The 18,737-nt window shown below is 47.7% G+C and overlaps 1 protein-coding gene across 1 annotated transcript; it reads right to left on the bottom strand.

The window, feature by feature from the left end:
* Positions 1-608: 608 nt before the first annotated feature.
* LOC142255988 (UDP-GlcNAc:betaGal beta-1,3-N-acetylglucosaminyltransferase 7-like) lies at positions 609-2,479 on the bottom strand. Its single transcript, XM_075327459.1, has one exon. It carries the CDS (start codon positions 2,104-2,106, stop codon positions 763-765), a length of 1,344 nt encoding a protein of 447 aa, XP_075183574.1. The 5' UTR covers positions 2,107-2,479; the 3' UTR covers positions 609-762.
* Positions 2,480-18,737: the final 16,258 nt, after the last annotated feature.

Here is an 18,737-nt window from a genome sequence, read left to right as displayed (position 1 = left end):
ATATATATATATATATATATTATACACACACACACACACACACATACACACTCTTTAGGATCTAAAGCAGTAGATACAATTATATTTGTACTTTATTCTCTTGATTTATATATTATATAAATATATATTTATTACATAAATATCAAGTTTTATATATACATACATACATACATATATATACACACACACACACATACATATATATATATATATATATATTTATATACCTATATACATAGTATATGTGTGTGTAGGTAGGTAGGTATGTGTATATATATATATATACACATAACTACCTACACACACATATACTAATATATATACACATACCTACCTACACACACGTATACTGTATATATATATATATATATATATATATATATATATATATACATACATACATATTATATTATATATATATTTATTTTTTTTTCCACCGTGTGTGTGTGTGTGTGTATATATATATATATATATACGCACACACACGGTGAAAAAAAAATATATATATATATTATGATTCATGGATCTGCTCAACTCATGCTTAGTTTCACATTAAGTAGGCAAAAACTATTTTTGTCATTATTTTTTTATTTTACATAAAGTGCACTTAGTGTAGTTTTCTGACATCTTTTGTAAAACGGCTGGAAAGCAAAAAATTCAGACATTTCCCACATTAATTAGAAAAAAATGTAAACAATTTATATGGAAATAAAATCTAGACAGACATATCTTTTGCACAGCATCATGGTGGAATGTTTTGTTTTATATATTAACCCTTTTACCACAGATGATTTTTCCATCATGGACAACGTTCCACATTTTCAGGAGGTCTTCCGAGCTCAATTTGTGGACCACCAGTAAGCTCTTATAGAAACAAGGGTCTCTGTTCATTGCACTTGATCTCTTTTTGCTAATTCCAAATGTCCTAAATCCTGGATGTAACTTGGGCTCCACACCTATGGCCTTAAGACACATTCCCAAAAACACATCGTCAATGGGAAACAACTGGATCTTCTCAGAAGCCACAAAAAGTTTTCTAGCAAGTTCAGACGCCATTAGAAAGCCACCTCCCCCGGCGTAGATGGGATAGGCTTTGTCATACAACTCTTTGGGGATATAATATTTACTTTGTTTATTCCTAATCGGAACCGCCCTGGAAATAATATCCCCTACAAATAAACTAGGCAGTAGAGGGTCTTCCTTTTTGAAGGCCAAGAAATCCAATACATTTTCAGTGTTCACAAAAATATCATCATCACCTTTAAAAATAAACTCAACATTTGGGCAATATATGTGAAACCATTTTAAGAAGTTGACCTCTTTAAGAGTCAAGTTAAAGAAGGTGTCCATGAAATCCCATTGTAAAATGTCACCATAAATCTGGTTCTCCTGCTCGATAAGTCTCTGGAGGTTTCGGTGGTCTTTGCCTATGGATGTAGTTCCAAGAAGAAACAGAGTCTTGATTTTTTTGCCATCTACTTCTTTCTCCTTGCCCCAAGTCCTCCTTACTGCTTCTCGACGATCATGTTGCTCAATGATAGACTTCACCACGATGAGCAGGTGGACATCTTCTTGACATTTCTCAGGGTGGTTCAGCAACAGTGGGAAATACCTGCAATGCCTGCGCAGGATAAATTGATGGAATCTAAGATCTATGTGTCTAAACCAAGGTTGTCTTCTCAGGCTAGTGTCTTCAGGACATCTACTTTCATTAACATCCCACCTTGGAGTAGGCAAACTCAACCCTACTGAGGTACCACCACCAGCAGAGTTACCAGTGGTTCCATCACTGATCCTCCTGGATGAACTATTGTCTGGTTGCAACCACTCATGCATGATTCTGGAGTGGAACGCCAAGGTTCCCTTCTTCCCTTCTTCAACCAATTTAAATTTATGAATGGTGACCAGGGAGGCAAAAAGTAAGGAGAGAGTGATGCAGGTTTTCAGCAATCGCCTACGTCTGAACAGACAATCCATGGTCGAGTTTCTGATGGGAGACCCTTGGCTGAGGTTGGGAGCCCTTGTGCCCCTTCTTTTATGGCTATGAGATAGGTAATATAGGTCTGCATAGCATGGTGGCAGGAACCAGATCTCTAAAAAATGCATGAATTGTGAGGAAGCAACTCATGAAATGTTTTTCAGAGCGAAGGAACCTGAAGCTTCTCCCATGTCATGGCAGGCTGCTTCTTGAGTAGTCTGTTCATACCTGCTTTGCAGACGTTCTTCAGCCTTGTCCTGTTTGATGATGAAGCTGGAAGGCTCATGCCTTGAAGACAATTGTCTTCTTCCTGTAGACAATGGACTGCTGAGGTCTCTCCGTGTTGCACATATAGCTGAAGATCATCGTGCTTCTGAACACCCAGCCTGAGGACTTGCCAGATGCAGACTGATGCTTAGAGTTTTGGTGTGTGCAGCCAGTAACTTTTCTGCAGATCACATTACTGGAAGCCACACTTGGTCGGCTTAAGAGCTTAACCCTTTCACAGCAAACGGATTTCAGTTTTGCTGATGAGATTCTTGAGGGTTTTGCTTTGAGAGGCGTTTCCTCATCCCTCCTGAGCAAATCACAGATCTGAGCGCCGTCAGACACGTCTTATAATGTCTAGAATATTAATGTTACATATTTAAAGGGACACTACACAATTTTCAACATTGAATTCTACATATCACCTGGAGTAACATTGTAACTGTTTTAGTTTATTGATCTACGGATTGTGACTTCAAATATTTTTCCTATCTTCATTCCGGTCTATTTGGACTTTTATTATGTCCCTAGTGTTAGCGAGCACTGTATTTTGGGAGCTCAGATTAATGACAAAATGTAGAACTGGTGGAGGAAGGTTGAACTAGATGGACCTAGGTCTTTTTTCAACCTAAGTAACTATGTAAGGTCATAACATAAGTGGCCTACTTCAACAGGAGAGGTCAATAGCTTAAATGGATTGTCCAGACTTGGGACAAAAGTCTGAAGCCACTTTATGTGACTGCTGAATTGTGACAGCATGCAATCCTGATTCCCTGGTGTTTTTGATGTGCGTGGGTGGTCACGTGACCGAATGGATGGGATTTGCACACTTGCCGTCACATGCCAACTAGACTAGTTTGGTTTCTCTCATCAACGCTGCGATTAGAGAAGCTGGATAAGACTAGTCAGCATGTGACTTTTATAATACACGGATTGTCCAGACTTGAGACAAACTTCTGCAGCCACTTTATGTGACTTCTGAATTGTGAAAGCATGCGATCCTGATTTCCTGGTGTTTTCAATGTGCGTGGGTGGTCACGTGACCGAATGGATGGGATTTGCACACTTGCCGTCACATGCCAACTAGACTAGTTTGGCTTCTCTCATCAACGCTGCGATTAGAGAAGCTGGATAAGACTAGTCAGCATGTGACAGCTATAATATACGGATTGTCCAGACTTGGGACAAACTTCTGCAGCCACTTTATGTGACTGCTGAATTGTGAAAGCATGCGATCCTGATTCCCTGGTGTTTTTGATGTGAGTGGATGGTCATGTGATCAAATGTATGGGATTTGCACACTTGCCATCACATGCCAACTAGACTAGTTTGGCTTCTCTCATCAAAACTGAATTTAGAGAAGCTGGATAAGACTCGTCGGCATGTGACCGCTACAATACAAATCACCAACATGTGGTCATGTGACTACACTTAGGTTGGAAAAAAAAAAAAAGAGAAGGGCTTGAAAGTTGCACCGAGTGGAACTAATAAGTCACATTTGTCCAAAAATGTGAACTTCAAAAATGAAGGGGAAAAAACTGCTTCCTCTCATTTTAGTCAATTCTTGTCAATATTTCTGTGGTTATCTAGACAGGAGTTCAGACGTAACCTTCATTTTTTTGAATTGGGGTTTATTGAACAATTTTGGACTGTTTGGCTTCTACAGTCTCCACATATCACAGTACATAGTCAATTGCAGAATTGCTTGTCTGACAGCAGAGCTGTAAACATTCTCTTTTCTGCGTAACGGGGTTGTCTGGGATTTTTATTTGGTGGCCTCTCCCTAGGATATAAAAAAGGACAGTTGCACTCTGAAATGGTAAAGCATGCAAACAATGAATGCAAGAAGCTTTGCACCTCAGACTGCATTTTGGGAGTGCTGTCAGTTTTTTGTCTAGATTATGGAGTCATGAACTCTCTGACTATGCACTCCTACCTCATTAGTTATAGGTGATTTTATTATCCAGTAGCAGGTTTCTATTTGCCCATACACATGGAGCTTTTTAACCCAGAGAGAGGCTTCAGTTCAGTGTAGGTTCCCAGTATACGAGATATGCCTTGACGTGGCTACTGGGCAGATATCAAAATGGCCATTTTCGTACGCTAAATATCTCAATTTTCCTACATTTCCTTAGCAGTAATGCATATCTATATTTTTGCATTGTGTGCATGCTTTAGCATTTCAGAGTGCAACTTTTTTTTATTGTGTCATGTTTAGTTTCACACCTCTTCAGACTGCATGTTGGGAGTGCCATCAGTTTTTTCTCTTCTTAGTATATGTCATCAATATTGGAATGGTGGGGATGTGCCACCGTGCACCCCCGTTGTCCAGCTATTCCCGGTGTCAGCTGGAGCTTTGTTGCGGAGTGGCGCAGCACAGCTCCGTCAGCTGTATAATGGCTGTGGCTGGGTGCTGCATATCTGTACCCTCCTAAAATCAATAGGGGGCAGATATGCAATACTGGCTGCGGCCACCATAGAGATGACAGAGCTGTGCAGCGCTGTCGGTACTGGAAACAACTGCTCGGCAAAGTGTTGGGTGTTGCATCCCACCAATTAGATATTGATGACCTATCCTAAGGCGAAGCCCCAATATAAAGATCCCGGATAGCCCCTTTAATCCTCTAAGTTGATTTATGACCAGATGAAATTTAGAAAAAACTATTGGTGGATTTCACTGTTAAGTCTCTGGATTTAGAACGGACTTTTAATTCTACAATTATACATAAATTCTGTAGAAGTCAAAACAGTCCAAATTGTTTATTGAAACCTTATTAGTTAAAAATATATACATATTAATGTGATATATCCCAACTGTCAGCCAGAATAAAGCCCAAAAAATACAGCAACCAAGTCTAAACATTAACATAAATCATTTTATTTATGACAATTAAAAACAACAAATTTTGCTTCATTCAATGAGGACACAGACCACTAAAAGGATAAAGTCTGAACAAATCCTCTTAAAAGTTATTATAAATGGACTGTGGCCTATATACAAAAACTAGCTGTAATACCCGGCGTTGCCCGGGATAGTAACTGTCTCTCTCCCAGTCTCTGTCTGTGTGTCGCTGTCTGTCTGTCTCTCGGCCTGTCTGTGTCTTTCTTTGTCTGTCTGTGTCTATGTCTCTGTCTGTCTGTTTCTATCTCTCTGTCTGTATTTGTATCAGTCTGTCTGTCTCCATCTCTGTGTCTGTTTTTATGTGTGTCTGTCTCTCTCTTACCCTGTCTGTCTCTTTCCCAGTCTGTCTTTGTCTGTCTCTTTCCAGGGCTGTCTCTTTCCAGGTCTGTCTCTTTGCCCGTCTGTTCCTTTCCAGGGCTGTCTCTTTGCCCGGCTGTCTCTTTCCCGGCTGTCTCTTTGCCCGGCTGTCTCTGTCTGTATCTTTTCGTCACTCTCTATCCATCTCCCCACCGACATCTTATTACCTCACACATAAGCTTCTTATACTAACAGTTTATTTTGTTCCTATAGCAACCACTGACAGTTGCAATTAATAGCCTGTAGCTCCCATCTCCATTCAGTTTAATGGAGGCAGGATTTTGGAGAGTAACTGTAAAGGGCGGGGTTAAATTTTCCCATCAAAACATAGTCTATGACGTTCCCTGGGTCACATGGGGCGTCAGTGCAAAATTTCGTGATTGTAAATGCGATGGTGCGGATTCCTTTAGCGGACATATACACACACACACACACACACACACACACACACATACACACACTCAGCTTTATATATTAGATGAGGCAAAAGGTAAATTACACCATAAATAACTAAAAGCAGATGAAGAGAATGTTTCCTCAAGCTACTATACGGTAGATGCACAGATAATGCCCTTATACAGAAAACAGGTAAAAGGTAAATTATTCCGTCATTTGCTAACAGCAGATAAAGACAATGTTTCATCAAGCTTCTATGGGGTAAATACACAATTATGTGAGATCATAGCAGCGTCACAGAAACTAGATATACATGATATATAACAACAGAGATAGAACCAGAAATAAATAAGGAGTTTTACCTTCAAGTAACAGTGATGGTGATGGGTAGTATGAGTGACCCGGGTCCCATCACCTTGATGCATGTTTTGCCCAAGCGTCCTTAGGATACTACCGATCATCACTACTGAAATAAAAAAAGAAATCATTAAATAGCCAAATAATAATAAACTATCAATTTTATTAAATATATTAAAATAGTATTAATAAGCAGTAACAATTAGTACACTAGGTTTACTTGGCGAAACGCGCGTGTCTGGTCTTTGGCGCCATTCCAGTGACTGGGGAACATGCAGACAGGTTGGTTCTTTGCCTTACACTTATATATACAGTATCTTTATGATTTTATTGGTGCATCATCTAGAATATATTTACATGGACCACCAGCATACTAAATAATATGATATATTTGTGTCCCCCTCCCGCTGGTTTGAGGCGCTTTTCTCCTAGTGTACTAATTTTTCCTGTTTGTTAATACTATTTTAATATATTTAATAAAATATTTTATTATTATTTGGCTATTTAATAATTTCTATTTTGATTTGAGTGGTGGTGATCGGTATTATCCTGAGGACGCTTGGGCGAAACACGCGTCGGGGTAAGGGGACACAGGTCACGCATACTACTTATCACCACCCGTTACTTAAAGGTAAAACTCCTTAGTTATTAGCATTTCTATCTCTGTTATGATATATCATGTATGTCTAGTTTCTGTGATGCTGATATGATCTAACATAGTTGTGTATTTACCACATAGAAGCTTGAGGAAACATTGTCTTTATCTGCTGTTAGCGAATGATGGTATAATCTACCTTTTACCTGTTTTCTGTATAAAGGCATTATCTGTGCATCTACCGTATAGTAGCTTGAGGAAGCATTGTCTTCATCTGCTTTTACGGTAGTTATTAATGGTATAATTTACCTTTTCCCCAATTTATGTATATAGGGCACAGTCCATTTATAATACATTTTTAGAGGATTTGTTCAGACTTTATCCATTTAGTGGTCCGTGTCCCTGTAATTATCATTCTCATTGAATGAACCACCTATTGCTGTTTTTAATTGTCATAAATAAAATGGTTTATGCAATGTTTAGACTTGGTCTCTGTATTTTTTCGGCCTTTATTCTGGCTGAAGGTTTGGATATTGTCACGGCCGGGCGGTCGGGCAGACCCAGGAGGTGGATCCACTGGACCGAACTCTCTGAGATGGTGGTAGGGAGTCCGGCAGCTGAAGCACTGATGGGCAGTAGAACAGTCCGTGCAAGTGAAGGCAGCGGAGGAGTCCCAGGGACCACGGAGTCACAGAAGGTGGTCTTGGTGACGTAGCTCAGGTTCGGAGGCCGAGGTGATATCAGGCGGGGTCCGGAACCTCTGGAGCAAGATGACGGGTCACCGCAGGGATCCGGGATGGTACGGACTGTCAGATGGCAGACGGACAGCGTGCGGGGATCAGGACACGGCAGACTGGATGGCGAGGCAGGTACGGCTCTACAAAGACAGATAGGTGAGTACAGGTACATAAACACCAAGAGACCTGACTCCTAGCTCAGGGAACACGAAGATCAGGCCCCGCCCCCTTGGATAATGACCCCCTATATACCCTGTACCTGTGCAACCTCATTTCCTGTTAATGGACGCTGGCCCTTTAAGAAAGGGTCAGTGACCGCGCGCGCGCCCTAATGCGCATGCGCGCCGCCCGGGTGCCAGAAGCCAGGGAAGGAGGCTGCGAGGAGGACGCAGGGGAGCCGGCCAGGTCCAGGGAAGCTGTCGGGCGCCGGGATCGGGGGCCCGGAGCCCTGGGACGGACGGAATCCGGTGACTGGGGAGCGGAGAGCGTGGCAGGTGAGCCGGGGAACGGGGGTGAGGACCCGGGGAGCGTGACAGTACCCCCCCCCCCCACGCCCCCCTCCCCGCAACCGGGACATGAAGGCACGGATAAGAGGAGTGCCCACGTTCTCCCTGGGCTCCCAAGACCTATCCTCAGGACCATACCCTTCCCAGTCCACCAGGAAGAACTGTCGACCTCGTACGGTCTTCATGGCCACGATATCCCTCACCGCATAGATGTCATCATCGGCAATAGGAGGAGGGGCCGGACTGGCAGCAGCGGAGAAGGGACCAAGGACAACCGGCTTGAGCAGAGAGACGTGGAAGGAGTTGGGTATCCTCATCGTGGCCGGGAGCTGTAGCTTGTAGGATACCTCATTGATCTTGCTGAGGACCTTAAACGGCCCGATGTAGCGAGGACCCAGCTTGTAGGAAGGTATCTTCAATCGGATGTACTGGGAAGCAAGCCAGACCAGGTCACCAGGAGAGAAACACGGAGGATCCAGACGTCTCTTGTCAGCGTGTTTCTTCATCCGCTGGGAAGCGCGCCCAAGGGACGCTTTGACAGAGTCCCAAATGGTAGCAAAGTCACGAACTGCAGTATCAGCAGCCGGGACATCCGATGAAGGGGATATAGGCAATGGGACGGCGGGCTGGAGTCCGTAAACAACATGGAAGGGAGATTCGGAGGATGACTCACTGACGTGGTGGTTATGGGAGAATTCAGCCCAAGGCAGAAGCGAGGACCAGTCGTCGTGATGGGCGTTGACATAGTGACGTAGGTATGAGGTCACGATTTGATTGACCCTCTCCACTTGGCCGTTAGACTGAGGATGGTAAGAAGAAGAAAAGTCCAGAGTCACTCCCAGATGTTTGCATAGAGCCCTCCAGAAGCGGGAGGTGAACTGAGTTCCTCTGTCGGACACTATGTGGGATGGAAAGCCATGCAAGCGGAAGATGTGATGTATATAGGCTTCCGCGAGTTCCTGAGCAGAGGGCAGTCCGGCCATAGGAACGAAGTGGGCCATTTTGGAGAATCGATCAACCACGACCCATATGACTGTGTGCCCGGAGGATAATGGCAAGTCCGTAATAAAGTCCATTGCTATGTGTTGCCACGGGACTGAGGGTATCGGTAAAGGCAGAAGACGGCCATGGGGCAAGTGTTTGGGCGTCTTGTTCCTGGCACAGGAGGAGCAGGCAGAGACAAAAGCAGCGACGTCCGTGCGAAGGGATGGCCACCAGTAATGGCGTACAATCGCACCCCATGTTCTCTTCTGACCAGCATGCCCGGCTGTTTTTGAGGCATGACCCCAGTGTAACACTTTTTGCCTGTCGGTATCGGAGACATAGGTCTTCCCGGGCGGTATCTGGGCTAGGGTGACAGGGGCCACCGGAATGATGTTGCTAGGACAGATGATGGGTTGGGTAGTCTCTTCCTCCTGCTCCATGGGCATGAAAGACCTGGACAAGGCATCAGCGCGTACATTCTTGTCCGCGGGTCGGAAGTGAAGCTGAAAGTCGAACCTGGCAAAGAATAAGGACCACCTGGCTTGCCGTGGGTTCAGTCGCTGAGCGGACCGCAGGTATTCTAGGTTCTTGTGGTCCGTGTAGATGATCACGGGATACACTGCACCTTCCAGGAGGTAGCGCCATTCCTCCAGTGCCAGTTTGACTGCCAAGAGCTCTCGGTCCCCGATGGTATAGTTGCGTTCAGGCGCTGAGAAGCCCTTGGAGAAGAATCCGCAAGTCACCATCTTCCCGGAGGAGGACTTCTGCATGAGCACTGCTCCGGCTCCTGAGGAGGAGGCATCCACCTCCAAGGTGAACTGGCGGTTCAACTCCGGACGGTGAAGTACAGGCGAGGAAGCAAAAGCCCGCTTCAATGAGCCAAACGCGGCGTCGGCCGCAGGCGACCAGTCCTTTGGATTTGCCTCTTTCTTAGTCAAAGCGGAAAGTGGAGCAGTCAGAGCAGAGAAGTGAGGGACGAATTGGCGGTAGTAGTTGGCGAATCCCAGGAAGCGTTGGATTGCCTTCAGTCCAGAAGGGGGAGGCCAGTTGAGAATGGCGGAGACCTTCTTGGGATCCATCTGCAGTCCAGTCTCAGAGATGATGTACCCCAGAAAGGGGAGAGAAGACTGCTCAAAGACACACTTCTCATACTTTGCGTACAGACGGTTCTCTCTTAGTCGTCGTAGAACCAGCTGTACGTGCTCTCTGTGGGTTGGGAGGTCCGGAGAGAAGACAAGGATGTCATCCAGATATACTACCACACAGGTGTAGAGGAGGTCTCGGAACACGTCGTTCACCAGTTCTTGGAAGACGGCAGGAGCGTTACACAGGCCGAAGGGCATCACGCAGTACTCATAATGTCCATCGCGCGTATTAAACGCGGTCTTCCATTCGTCACCAGAGCGGATGCGCACCAGATTGTAAGCACCCCGAAGATCCAGCTTGGTGAACAGACGAGCTCCTCTAAGCCGGTCAAACAATTCGGGGATGAGCGGCAGAGGGTACTTGTTCTTAACAGTGATCTGATTCAGACCCCGGTAGTCGATGCAGGGACGTAAATCGCCCTCTTTTTTCTTGACAAAGAAGAAACCTGCTCCAGCAGGAGAGGAGGATCTCCGAATGAATCCCCTAGCCAGGCTCTCTGAGATGTAAGTCGACATAGCCCTTGTTTCGGCTGGAGATAAAGGATATATCCGTCCTCGTGGTGGCGTTGTTCCAGGGAGCAGGTCGATGGCACAATCGTAGGGGCGATGTGGCGGCAGTACCTCGGATTCTTTTTTATCAAAGACATCAGCAAAGGACCAATAAGCCGAGGGCAGCCCCGGTAGGTTCTCAGGAACCGGAGGTCGTCGGATGGGTTGTGTGGATTTTAGGCATCTCTCATGACACGAAGCACCCCAGCGGGTGATTTCGCCAGTGCCCCAGCTGACTGATGGTTCGTGAGTCCGTAACCATGGAAGGCCCAGCAGGATCTGATGGGACATGTGCGGAAGGACGTAGAAGGCGATGTTCTCGGTGTGAAGAGCACCGATGCGCAGTTCAACCGGCCTGGTGGTCCAGGAGATGGTGTCAGAAAGGGGTCTCCCATCCACAGAGGCAATCACCAGGGGCTTGTTGAGTGGGATAACAGGCACCTGGTATTTGTCCACGGTGGCTTGCTGGATGAAATTGCCTGCTGCCCCGGAATCAAGATAGGCCTCAGCCGTGAACCGCGTCTCTCCCGTTGTCACTTGCACGGTCCATGTGACCGGATCAGAGAGAGTCCCAGCACCTAGGGTGGCCTCTCCTACCAACCCTAGGCTTTGGAGTTTCCCGGCCTTTCCGGACAGGAACGGAGGAGGTGTGTGCCCTCACCGCAGTAAAAGCAGAGACCCTTGGCAAGCCGCTCTGCTCTACGTTGTGCAGACTGACGCACTCGGTCAATCTGCATGGGCTCGTGGACGGGACTCCCAGCTGTTGATGACTGAGGTACGGAGGGCTTCTGAGGAGGAGATGAATGCCGTAACGGGCGTCTCTCACGAGATAGCTCTTTGGAGCGCTCCTGAAAACGTATGTCCACACGAGTTGCTAGGGCAATCAGGGCATCTAGGGTGGAGGGCACGTCCCGACCCGCCAACTCATCCTTGATGCGACTCGAGAGTCCCTCCCAGAAGGCGGCTGTTAGGGCCTCATTATTCCACCCGAGTTCTGAAGCCACAGTGCGAAAACGGATGGCGTATTGGCCCACCGTCAGTGTTCCTTGACGTAGGCGGAGGAGTGATGAAGCAGAGGCAGAAGCGCGTCCCGGCTCGTCAAAGGTGCTGCGGAATGCCTGCAGGAAGTGTTGAAGATCCTTGGTCATGGGGTCCTCCTTCTCCCACAAGGGGTTCATCCACGCCAGCGCCTCGCCCTCTAGGTGGGACATTATAAAGGCGACCTTGGCTTGGTCGGAGGCGAACAGATGTGGCAGCTGCGTGAAATGAAGGGAACATTGATTTATGAAGCCCCTGCAGGTCTTGGGATCTCCAGCATAACGAGGAGGTGACGCCAAACGGAGTCGGGAAGCATCTGACGAGGTTGCCACTGGTGCGGGGGCCATGGCTTGCCTGGCGGGGGACCTGGGTGCCGCAGGCGTCATTGATGCTTGTAATGTGTACAGGCGGGTGTCCACGGAGGTCATGAATTGCAGCATGCGGGTCTGGACTTCACGCTGGCGTTGGAGTTCCTCTTGCAGGGCCATTAGTGCTGCAGCGGGATCCATGGCCTGATCTTACTGTCACGGCCGGGCGGTCGGGCAGACCCAGGAGGTGGATCCACTGGACCGAACTCTCTGAGATGGTGGTAGGGAGTCCGGCAGCTGAAGCACTGATGGGCAGTAGAACAGTCCGTGCAAGTGAAGGCAGCGGAGGAGTCCCAGGGACCACGGAGTCACAGAAGGTGGTCTTGGTGACGTAGCTCAGGTTCGGAGGCCGAGGTGATATCAGGCGGGGTCCGGAACCTCTGGAGCAAGATGACGGGTCACCGCAGGGATCCGGGATGGTACGGACTGTCAGATGGCAGACGGACAGCGTGCGGGGATCAGGACACGGCAGACTGGATGGCGAGGCAGGTACGGCTCTACAAAGACAGATAGGTGAGTACAGGTACATAAACACCAAGAGACCTGACTCCTAGCTCAGGGAACACGAAGATCAGGCCCCGCCCCCTTGGATAATGACCCCCTATATACCCTGTACCTGTGCAACCTCATTTCCTGTTAATGGACGCTGGCCCTTTAAGAAAGGGTCAGTGACCGCGCGCGCGCCCTAATGCGCATGCGCGCCGCCCGGGTGCCAGAAGCCAGGGAAGGAGGCTGCGAGGAGGACGCAGGGGAGCCGGCCAGGTCCAGGGAAGCTGTCGGGCGCCGGGATCGGGGGCCCGGAGCCCTGGGACGGACGGAATCCGGTGACTGGGGAGCGGAGAGCGTGGCAGGTGAGCCGGGGAACGGGGGTGAGGACCCGGGGAGCGTGACAGATATATCATATTTTCAACTGCTGTCTGATATGATGATCTAATTATAGGACTATTTAGTGTTATACTAATAATGTGTCGAAACCCTTGAACTTTAACAGCTGCACATCCTACACATGATTGTGTTACAGATAATATGATACTTATAGCTGCAGGAAGCCAATAGTTATACCTCTACATACATATATGGCATACCCCACCACATGTCTTTCTTTCCAAATTGAAGAAAGAAAATGCGGAACCATAAGACTAGTGATCATCCAGCATAAAGAGGTATTTCAGCTAAAGCGGGCTTTACACACCGCGATATCGGTCCTGATATCGCTAGTGTGGGTACCCGCCCCCATCTGTTGTGCGACACGAGCAAATCGCTGCCTGTGCCGCACAACATCGCCCAGACCCGTCACACATACCTGCCCGGCGACGTCGCTGTGACCGGCGAACCGCCTCCTTTCTAAGGGGGCGGTCCGTGCGGCATCACAGCGACGTCACTGAGCGGCCGCCCAATAGCAGCGGAGGGGTGGAGCTGAGCGGGACGTAACATCCCACCCACCTCCTTCCTTCCGCATAGCGACCGGGAGGCAGGTAAGGAGAGCTTCCTCGTTCCTGCGGTGTCACACGGAGCGATGTATGCTGCCGCAGGAACGAGGAACAACCTCGTTACTGCTGCAGTAACGATTTTTGAGAATGGACCCCCATGTCACCGATGAGCGATTTTGCACGTTTTTGCAACGATGCAAAATCGCTCATCGGTGTCACACGCAACGGCATCGCTAATGCGGCCGGATGTGCGTCACCAATTCCGTGACCCCAACGAGTTCGCATTAGCGATGTCGTAGCGTGTAAAGCCCCCTTTAGCCAAAAGTCAATATATAACAGTAAGGTCCACAGGGACCCCCACTAAGGACAAGAATAAAGGGATCTTCATCCCTTGAGCATTTACTCCGGACTGTGCTGCACCAGGTACTTTCATAAAAGGTATGGAACCAACGTCAAATAAGTCTCCTTTTTTCATTCAACACTTCCTTCGCAGCCCTCAAAACACCCTAAAAATGTACAGCGGAATGTGCAAAATTACTGTTATTGTGAGCAGTTAAGCAAGTTGAAGAGAAAAGCGATTTCAAGTTGCCCTTTCTTCAGTTTGAAATGTAATTCAGAAAATGCAGTTAACAGGAACATTGGTGGTCATGATAAGACCAAGCAAAATTTCTGTGAGAGCTGCTCATAGGATTGCTAGAAAGGTAAATCAGATCCCCCTGCATGACTGCAAAAGACCTTCAGGAAGATTTAGTAGACTCTGGACTTGTGGTATATTGTTCTACTGTTCAGAGACACCTGCACAAATATGGTCTACACGGAAGAGTCATCAGAAGAAAACCTCTCCTGCGTCCTCACCATAAAATTCAGCATTAGAAGTATGCAAAAGAACATCTAAACAAGCCTGATGTAGTTTGAAAACAAGTCCTGTGCACCAATGAGGTTTTAATAGAACTCTTTAGCCACAAAGATCAGAGGTATGTGTGGAGGGAAAAGGGCACAGAATTTCAGGAAAAGAATATCTCGCCAACCATTAAGCATGGGGGGGGATCAATCATGCTTTGGGGTTGTGTTGCAGCCAATGGCATAGGGAACATTTTAAGGGTAGAGGAAAGAATGGATTAAATGAAATGTCGACAAATTCTTGATGCAAACATAACATTATCTGTAAAAAAAAAGCTGAAGTTGAAAAGAGGAGAAAAGAGGATGGCTTCTACAAATGGATAATGATACTAAACACACATTGATATCCACAAAAGATGACCCCAAAAAGTACAAGCTGAAGGTTTTACAATGGTCCTCACTGTCTCATGATCTGATTATCATTGAAAATCTGTGGCTTAACCTTAAAACAGCAGTGTATGGAAGACGAGCCAGGAATCTTACACAACTGGAAGACAAATCCAAGAAAGAGCAGTGCATGCAAGAAGAGCCAGGAATCTCAAACAACTGGAAGACAAATCCAAGAAAGAGCAGTGCATGCAAGAAGAGCCAGGAATCTCACACAACTGGAAGACAAATCCAAGAATCAGAAGTGCATGCAAGAAGAGCCAGGAATCTCACACAACTGGAAGACAAATCCAAGAAAGAGCAGTTCATGCAAGAAGAGCCAGGAATCTCACACAACTGGAAGACAAATCCAAGAAAGAGCAGTGCATGCAAGATGAGCCAGGAATCTCACAGAACTAGAAGACGTCTCCAAGAAAGAGCAGTCTGTGACGACATGGACTCTCATGGGTTAAAGTTTCTTAAAATTCAGCCGGACAGCATGATAGATTGTTTATAGACGGGGGAGAAGTCCCTCATTGTTTTTACAAGACTCTTGTTGACTTAATGTAATTGTGTTGGCCACTGAAAGCCAGACGTATTGTTCTCCAGACTTTTCCAGTAACCATTGTATTGTAGTTGTGTATTGCTAATGTGATTATCTTAGTAGCCATTGTCGAGTCTGTCACTTGCAGACTTCATGTAGATATCCTCAGTCTTGCTATGCACATCATTTGGATGAACATTGTCCATGCAGCTTGAGATTCATCCAATGGGAGAGGCGATCTTGTCCAACCAATCGATGAAGACGCAGTGTATCCAAGTGGAAGGCTGTGGCTATAAAAAGGGACTTCTTTAAGCCACCATGTTGGTTGATGGATGCTGATGGATCCAGTCTAAGCTCTTCGGAGCTGACTAGAGCATCAGGATATCTTATGGCTTCAATCTAGGGACTCCGGTTCCGGTTGGAGACCATATCCACAGTCTAGGGATTTCGACCCCGGCTGCCAGGATTGTATCATCAAACCAAGGACTACTTAAGGAAGAAACCCAGGTTGGGACAATTTGGTCACCTGGCTACAGACTTTGCAGACCTCACACAGCTTCCTAAATCTGGCGCTATTCCTTTCTCTGTGGGTGCCCGCCGAAAGCAGGGTGCTGCTGGATTGAAGTAAGTGGCCCTGGCAGCTCTGAGGTACGGACATTCTAAATCCCTGGTGAGCCAGCGGAAGGGTGAGACTCTGTTGCCAGTTACATTTGTGTGTTTTGCTGGTTATGTGTTATGTGCCGTTAATTGTTTGGGGATCCAATAAAGTCTAATTATTGTGATTCCCTCACCCTGTGTTGTCTGAGTAGTGTTACGCCCACGGTTAAGGAGGCCGGCGTTCAGTTGGGATGAGCCCTGAGCCACGCTGTCTTTCTAAAGGCGGCGGGTTTTAGTGGACGAGAGCACCCACTGAGCCCCGTGTCTCCACAATTGGTGGCAGCAGTGGGATACTAGTCAGCCTGGTTTACCCAGGGGAGCTGCAGCGGACTGGTGTTTTCGGACACCGTCCAGGGCTCAACAACCAGGCAGGCACATAAGCATACCCAGCAGGCCATAGGGGAGGCATTCAGGTTTCGGACGCTGCCATGTCCAACCCCACCAGCTCAGCCATGGGACAAGGACAAGAGAGGAGTTACGACATCTGCAATAAATGGATGCTACAGGATCTGTGCCAGAGGCGAAAGATTATCTACTGGAACGCTGAGACTCGGTCAGACTTGATCCAGAAATTAGTCCGTTGGGATGCCCAGAATGATGCAGAGGACAATGAGGATCCCGCCGATATTGACCCAGAGGATTTAAACTATGTGCCACATCATGGATCTAGTGACAATCGGGAATCAACGTTGTCCAAAATGGCCCAAGCCACAGCGTTGTTGGATGCATTGGGGCCTAGATCCTCAAGAGAAGAGAGGGCTTATGTTCTGGAATATGTTTATGGGATTCCAGCTGCAGTACTGCTAACACCAGCCGGTCGAGAAGGATGGTCCCGCTAGCAGAAGCTGCGCCAAAACAAAGGACTACAAACAGGGCCTGTGACTCGCCCAATCTATGGCGCTGTTATACATGTGGGCGCCATGGACATATAGATAAAGATTGTCTCCAAAACCGAGGCCGCATGCTTGGAGCCCATCTACCAGCTCAGCCGGTCAAGAGCCAGGGACTACGAGACACTGGTTCCTCCATTACCCTGGTAAGCCCAGTTATTGTTTTCCCAGAAGACCCTGTACCAGATTCCCAATTATCCATCTCCCTGGCTGAGGGCCAGCGCTCAGACGTCCCTCTGGCATGTGTGCAGTTGGACCTAAGGACCGACCAGGGAGAGGTCGAGGTGGAGCTTGTGGATAGCCTCCCCACACCTGGTATTTTGGGAACTACCGTATTTTTGGGACCATAAGACGCACTTTTTTCCCCCCAAATGTTGGGGGAAAGTGGGGGGTGCGTCTTATGGTCTGGCTATAAGGCTGCGGGGAATGAGGGTGCCGCGGTGCAGCGGGTCATCGGCGGCACGAGCAGGCTGTAACAGCCTGCCGTGACCACGTGGGCCCGCTCATTACATATGCACGCCCATCCTCCCGCCCATCATCTCTCAGCGAAACCGGCGCTGACAGGTGGGCGGGGTGATGGGCGGGGGTGTGTGCATAATTAGCAGCCGGCCGTGATCACCCCTGGCAACTACAGCCTGGAGTGATCATGTGCGGCTGTATTCACTGCCCCCCGTGCATCATTATCAGCGCGGGGTGCAGTGAATCAGTGTACTCACCCGTCACCGTGTGTGGAGCCGCCCCCCTGCAGCATCGCGTCTTCCTGTCTGTGCCGGCGGTCAGCTGATCTGGACACTAGCGGCGCGCACCGCGATGACGTCATCGCTGTGCGCGCCGCTAGTATCCACCAGAATCGATCAGCTTAGCGCCAGCACAGACAGGAAGACGCGATGCTGCAGACAACGGTGACGGCTCCATACAGCGGCGCTGCAGCTGAGACAGAGATCGGTGCTTCAGGGAGTGAGGAAGGGTAAGTATAAACGTTTATTTTTTTTTCCTGTGCCACAGGATACACGCCATTTACCAGGATGGGGGCATTTCATGAGCAGGATGGATGGGGGCATATCATGAGCAGGATGGATGGAGGCATATCATGAGCAGGATGGATGGGGGCATATCATGAGCAGGATGGATGGGGGCATTTAATGAGCAGGATGGATGGGGGCATTTCATGAGCAGGATGGATGGGGGTATATCATGAGCAGGATGGATGGGGGGTATATTATTAGCAGGATGGGGGGTATATGAGCAGGATCATATACAAGGCAGGAGGATCCTTATCAGAATGGGGTACCTTAGTAGAGAATTTGGGGACATTACCCCCATAACAGTGTCAGCAGCAGATCCTCGCCCCATAACAGTGTGTCATGACCATATTTTTTGGTTAAAATTTTATTTTCCTATTTTCCTCCTCTAAAACCAGGGTGCGTCTTATGGTCAGGTGCGTCTTATAGTCCGAAAAATGCGGTAACCAAGAAGCGATCGATGTGGGACTTGTGAACAGTCTCCCTATACCTGTCATTGTGGAGACTGACCAGAGCAAGGCTGATGTGGAGCTTATGGACACCGTCCCCACACCAGTTATTTCGGGAAAGGACCAGGGAGAGGTTGATGTGAGACTTGTGAACAGCCTCCTCACACCAGTCATTTTGGAGAATGACCTAGGACAAGGACTATCCAGTCAGTTTAAAGCAGCCATCACCCACCTCCAAGCCAAGCAGGACCCTGATGTGGATCTTTCTAACATTTTTTCCAAGGATAATTCACATTCCCA

The sequence above is a fragment of the Anomaloglossus baeobatrachus genome, chromosome 11 (assembly GCF_048569485.1).
Source record: "Anomaloglossus baeobatrachus isolate aAnoBae1 chromosome 11, aAnoBae1.hap1, whole genome shotgun sequence".
Lineage (NCBI taxonomy): Eukaryota > Metazoa > Chordata > Amphibia > Anura > Aromobatidae > Anomaloglossus > Anomaloglossus baeobatrachus.
Note: the sequence above shows the minus strand (reverse complement) of the source record. Positions and strands in the feature narration are given on the sequence as shown.

Bases quoted from the DNA above. Each gene is read 5' to 3' on its own strand.
- LOC142255988 (XM_075327459.1), bottom strand. From the start codon at position 2,106: ATGCATTTTTTAGAGATCTGGTTCCTGCCACCATGCTATGCAGACCTA.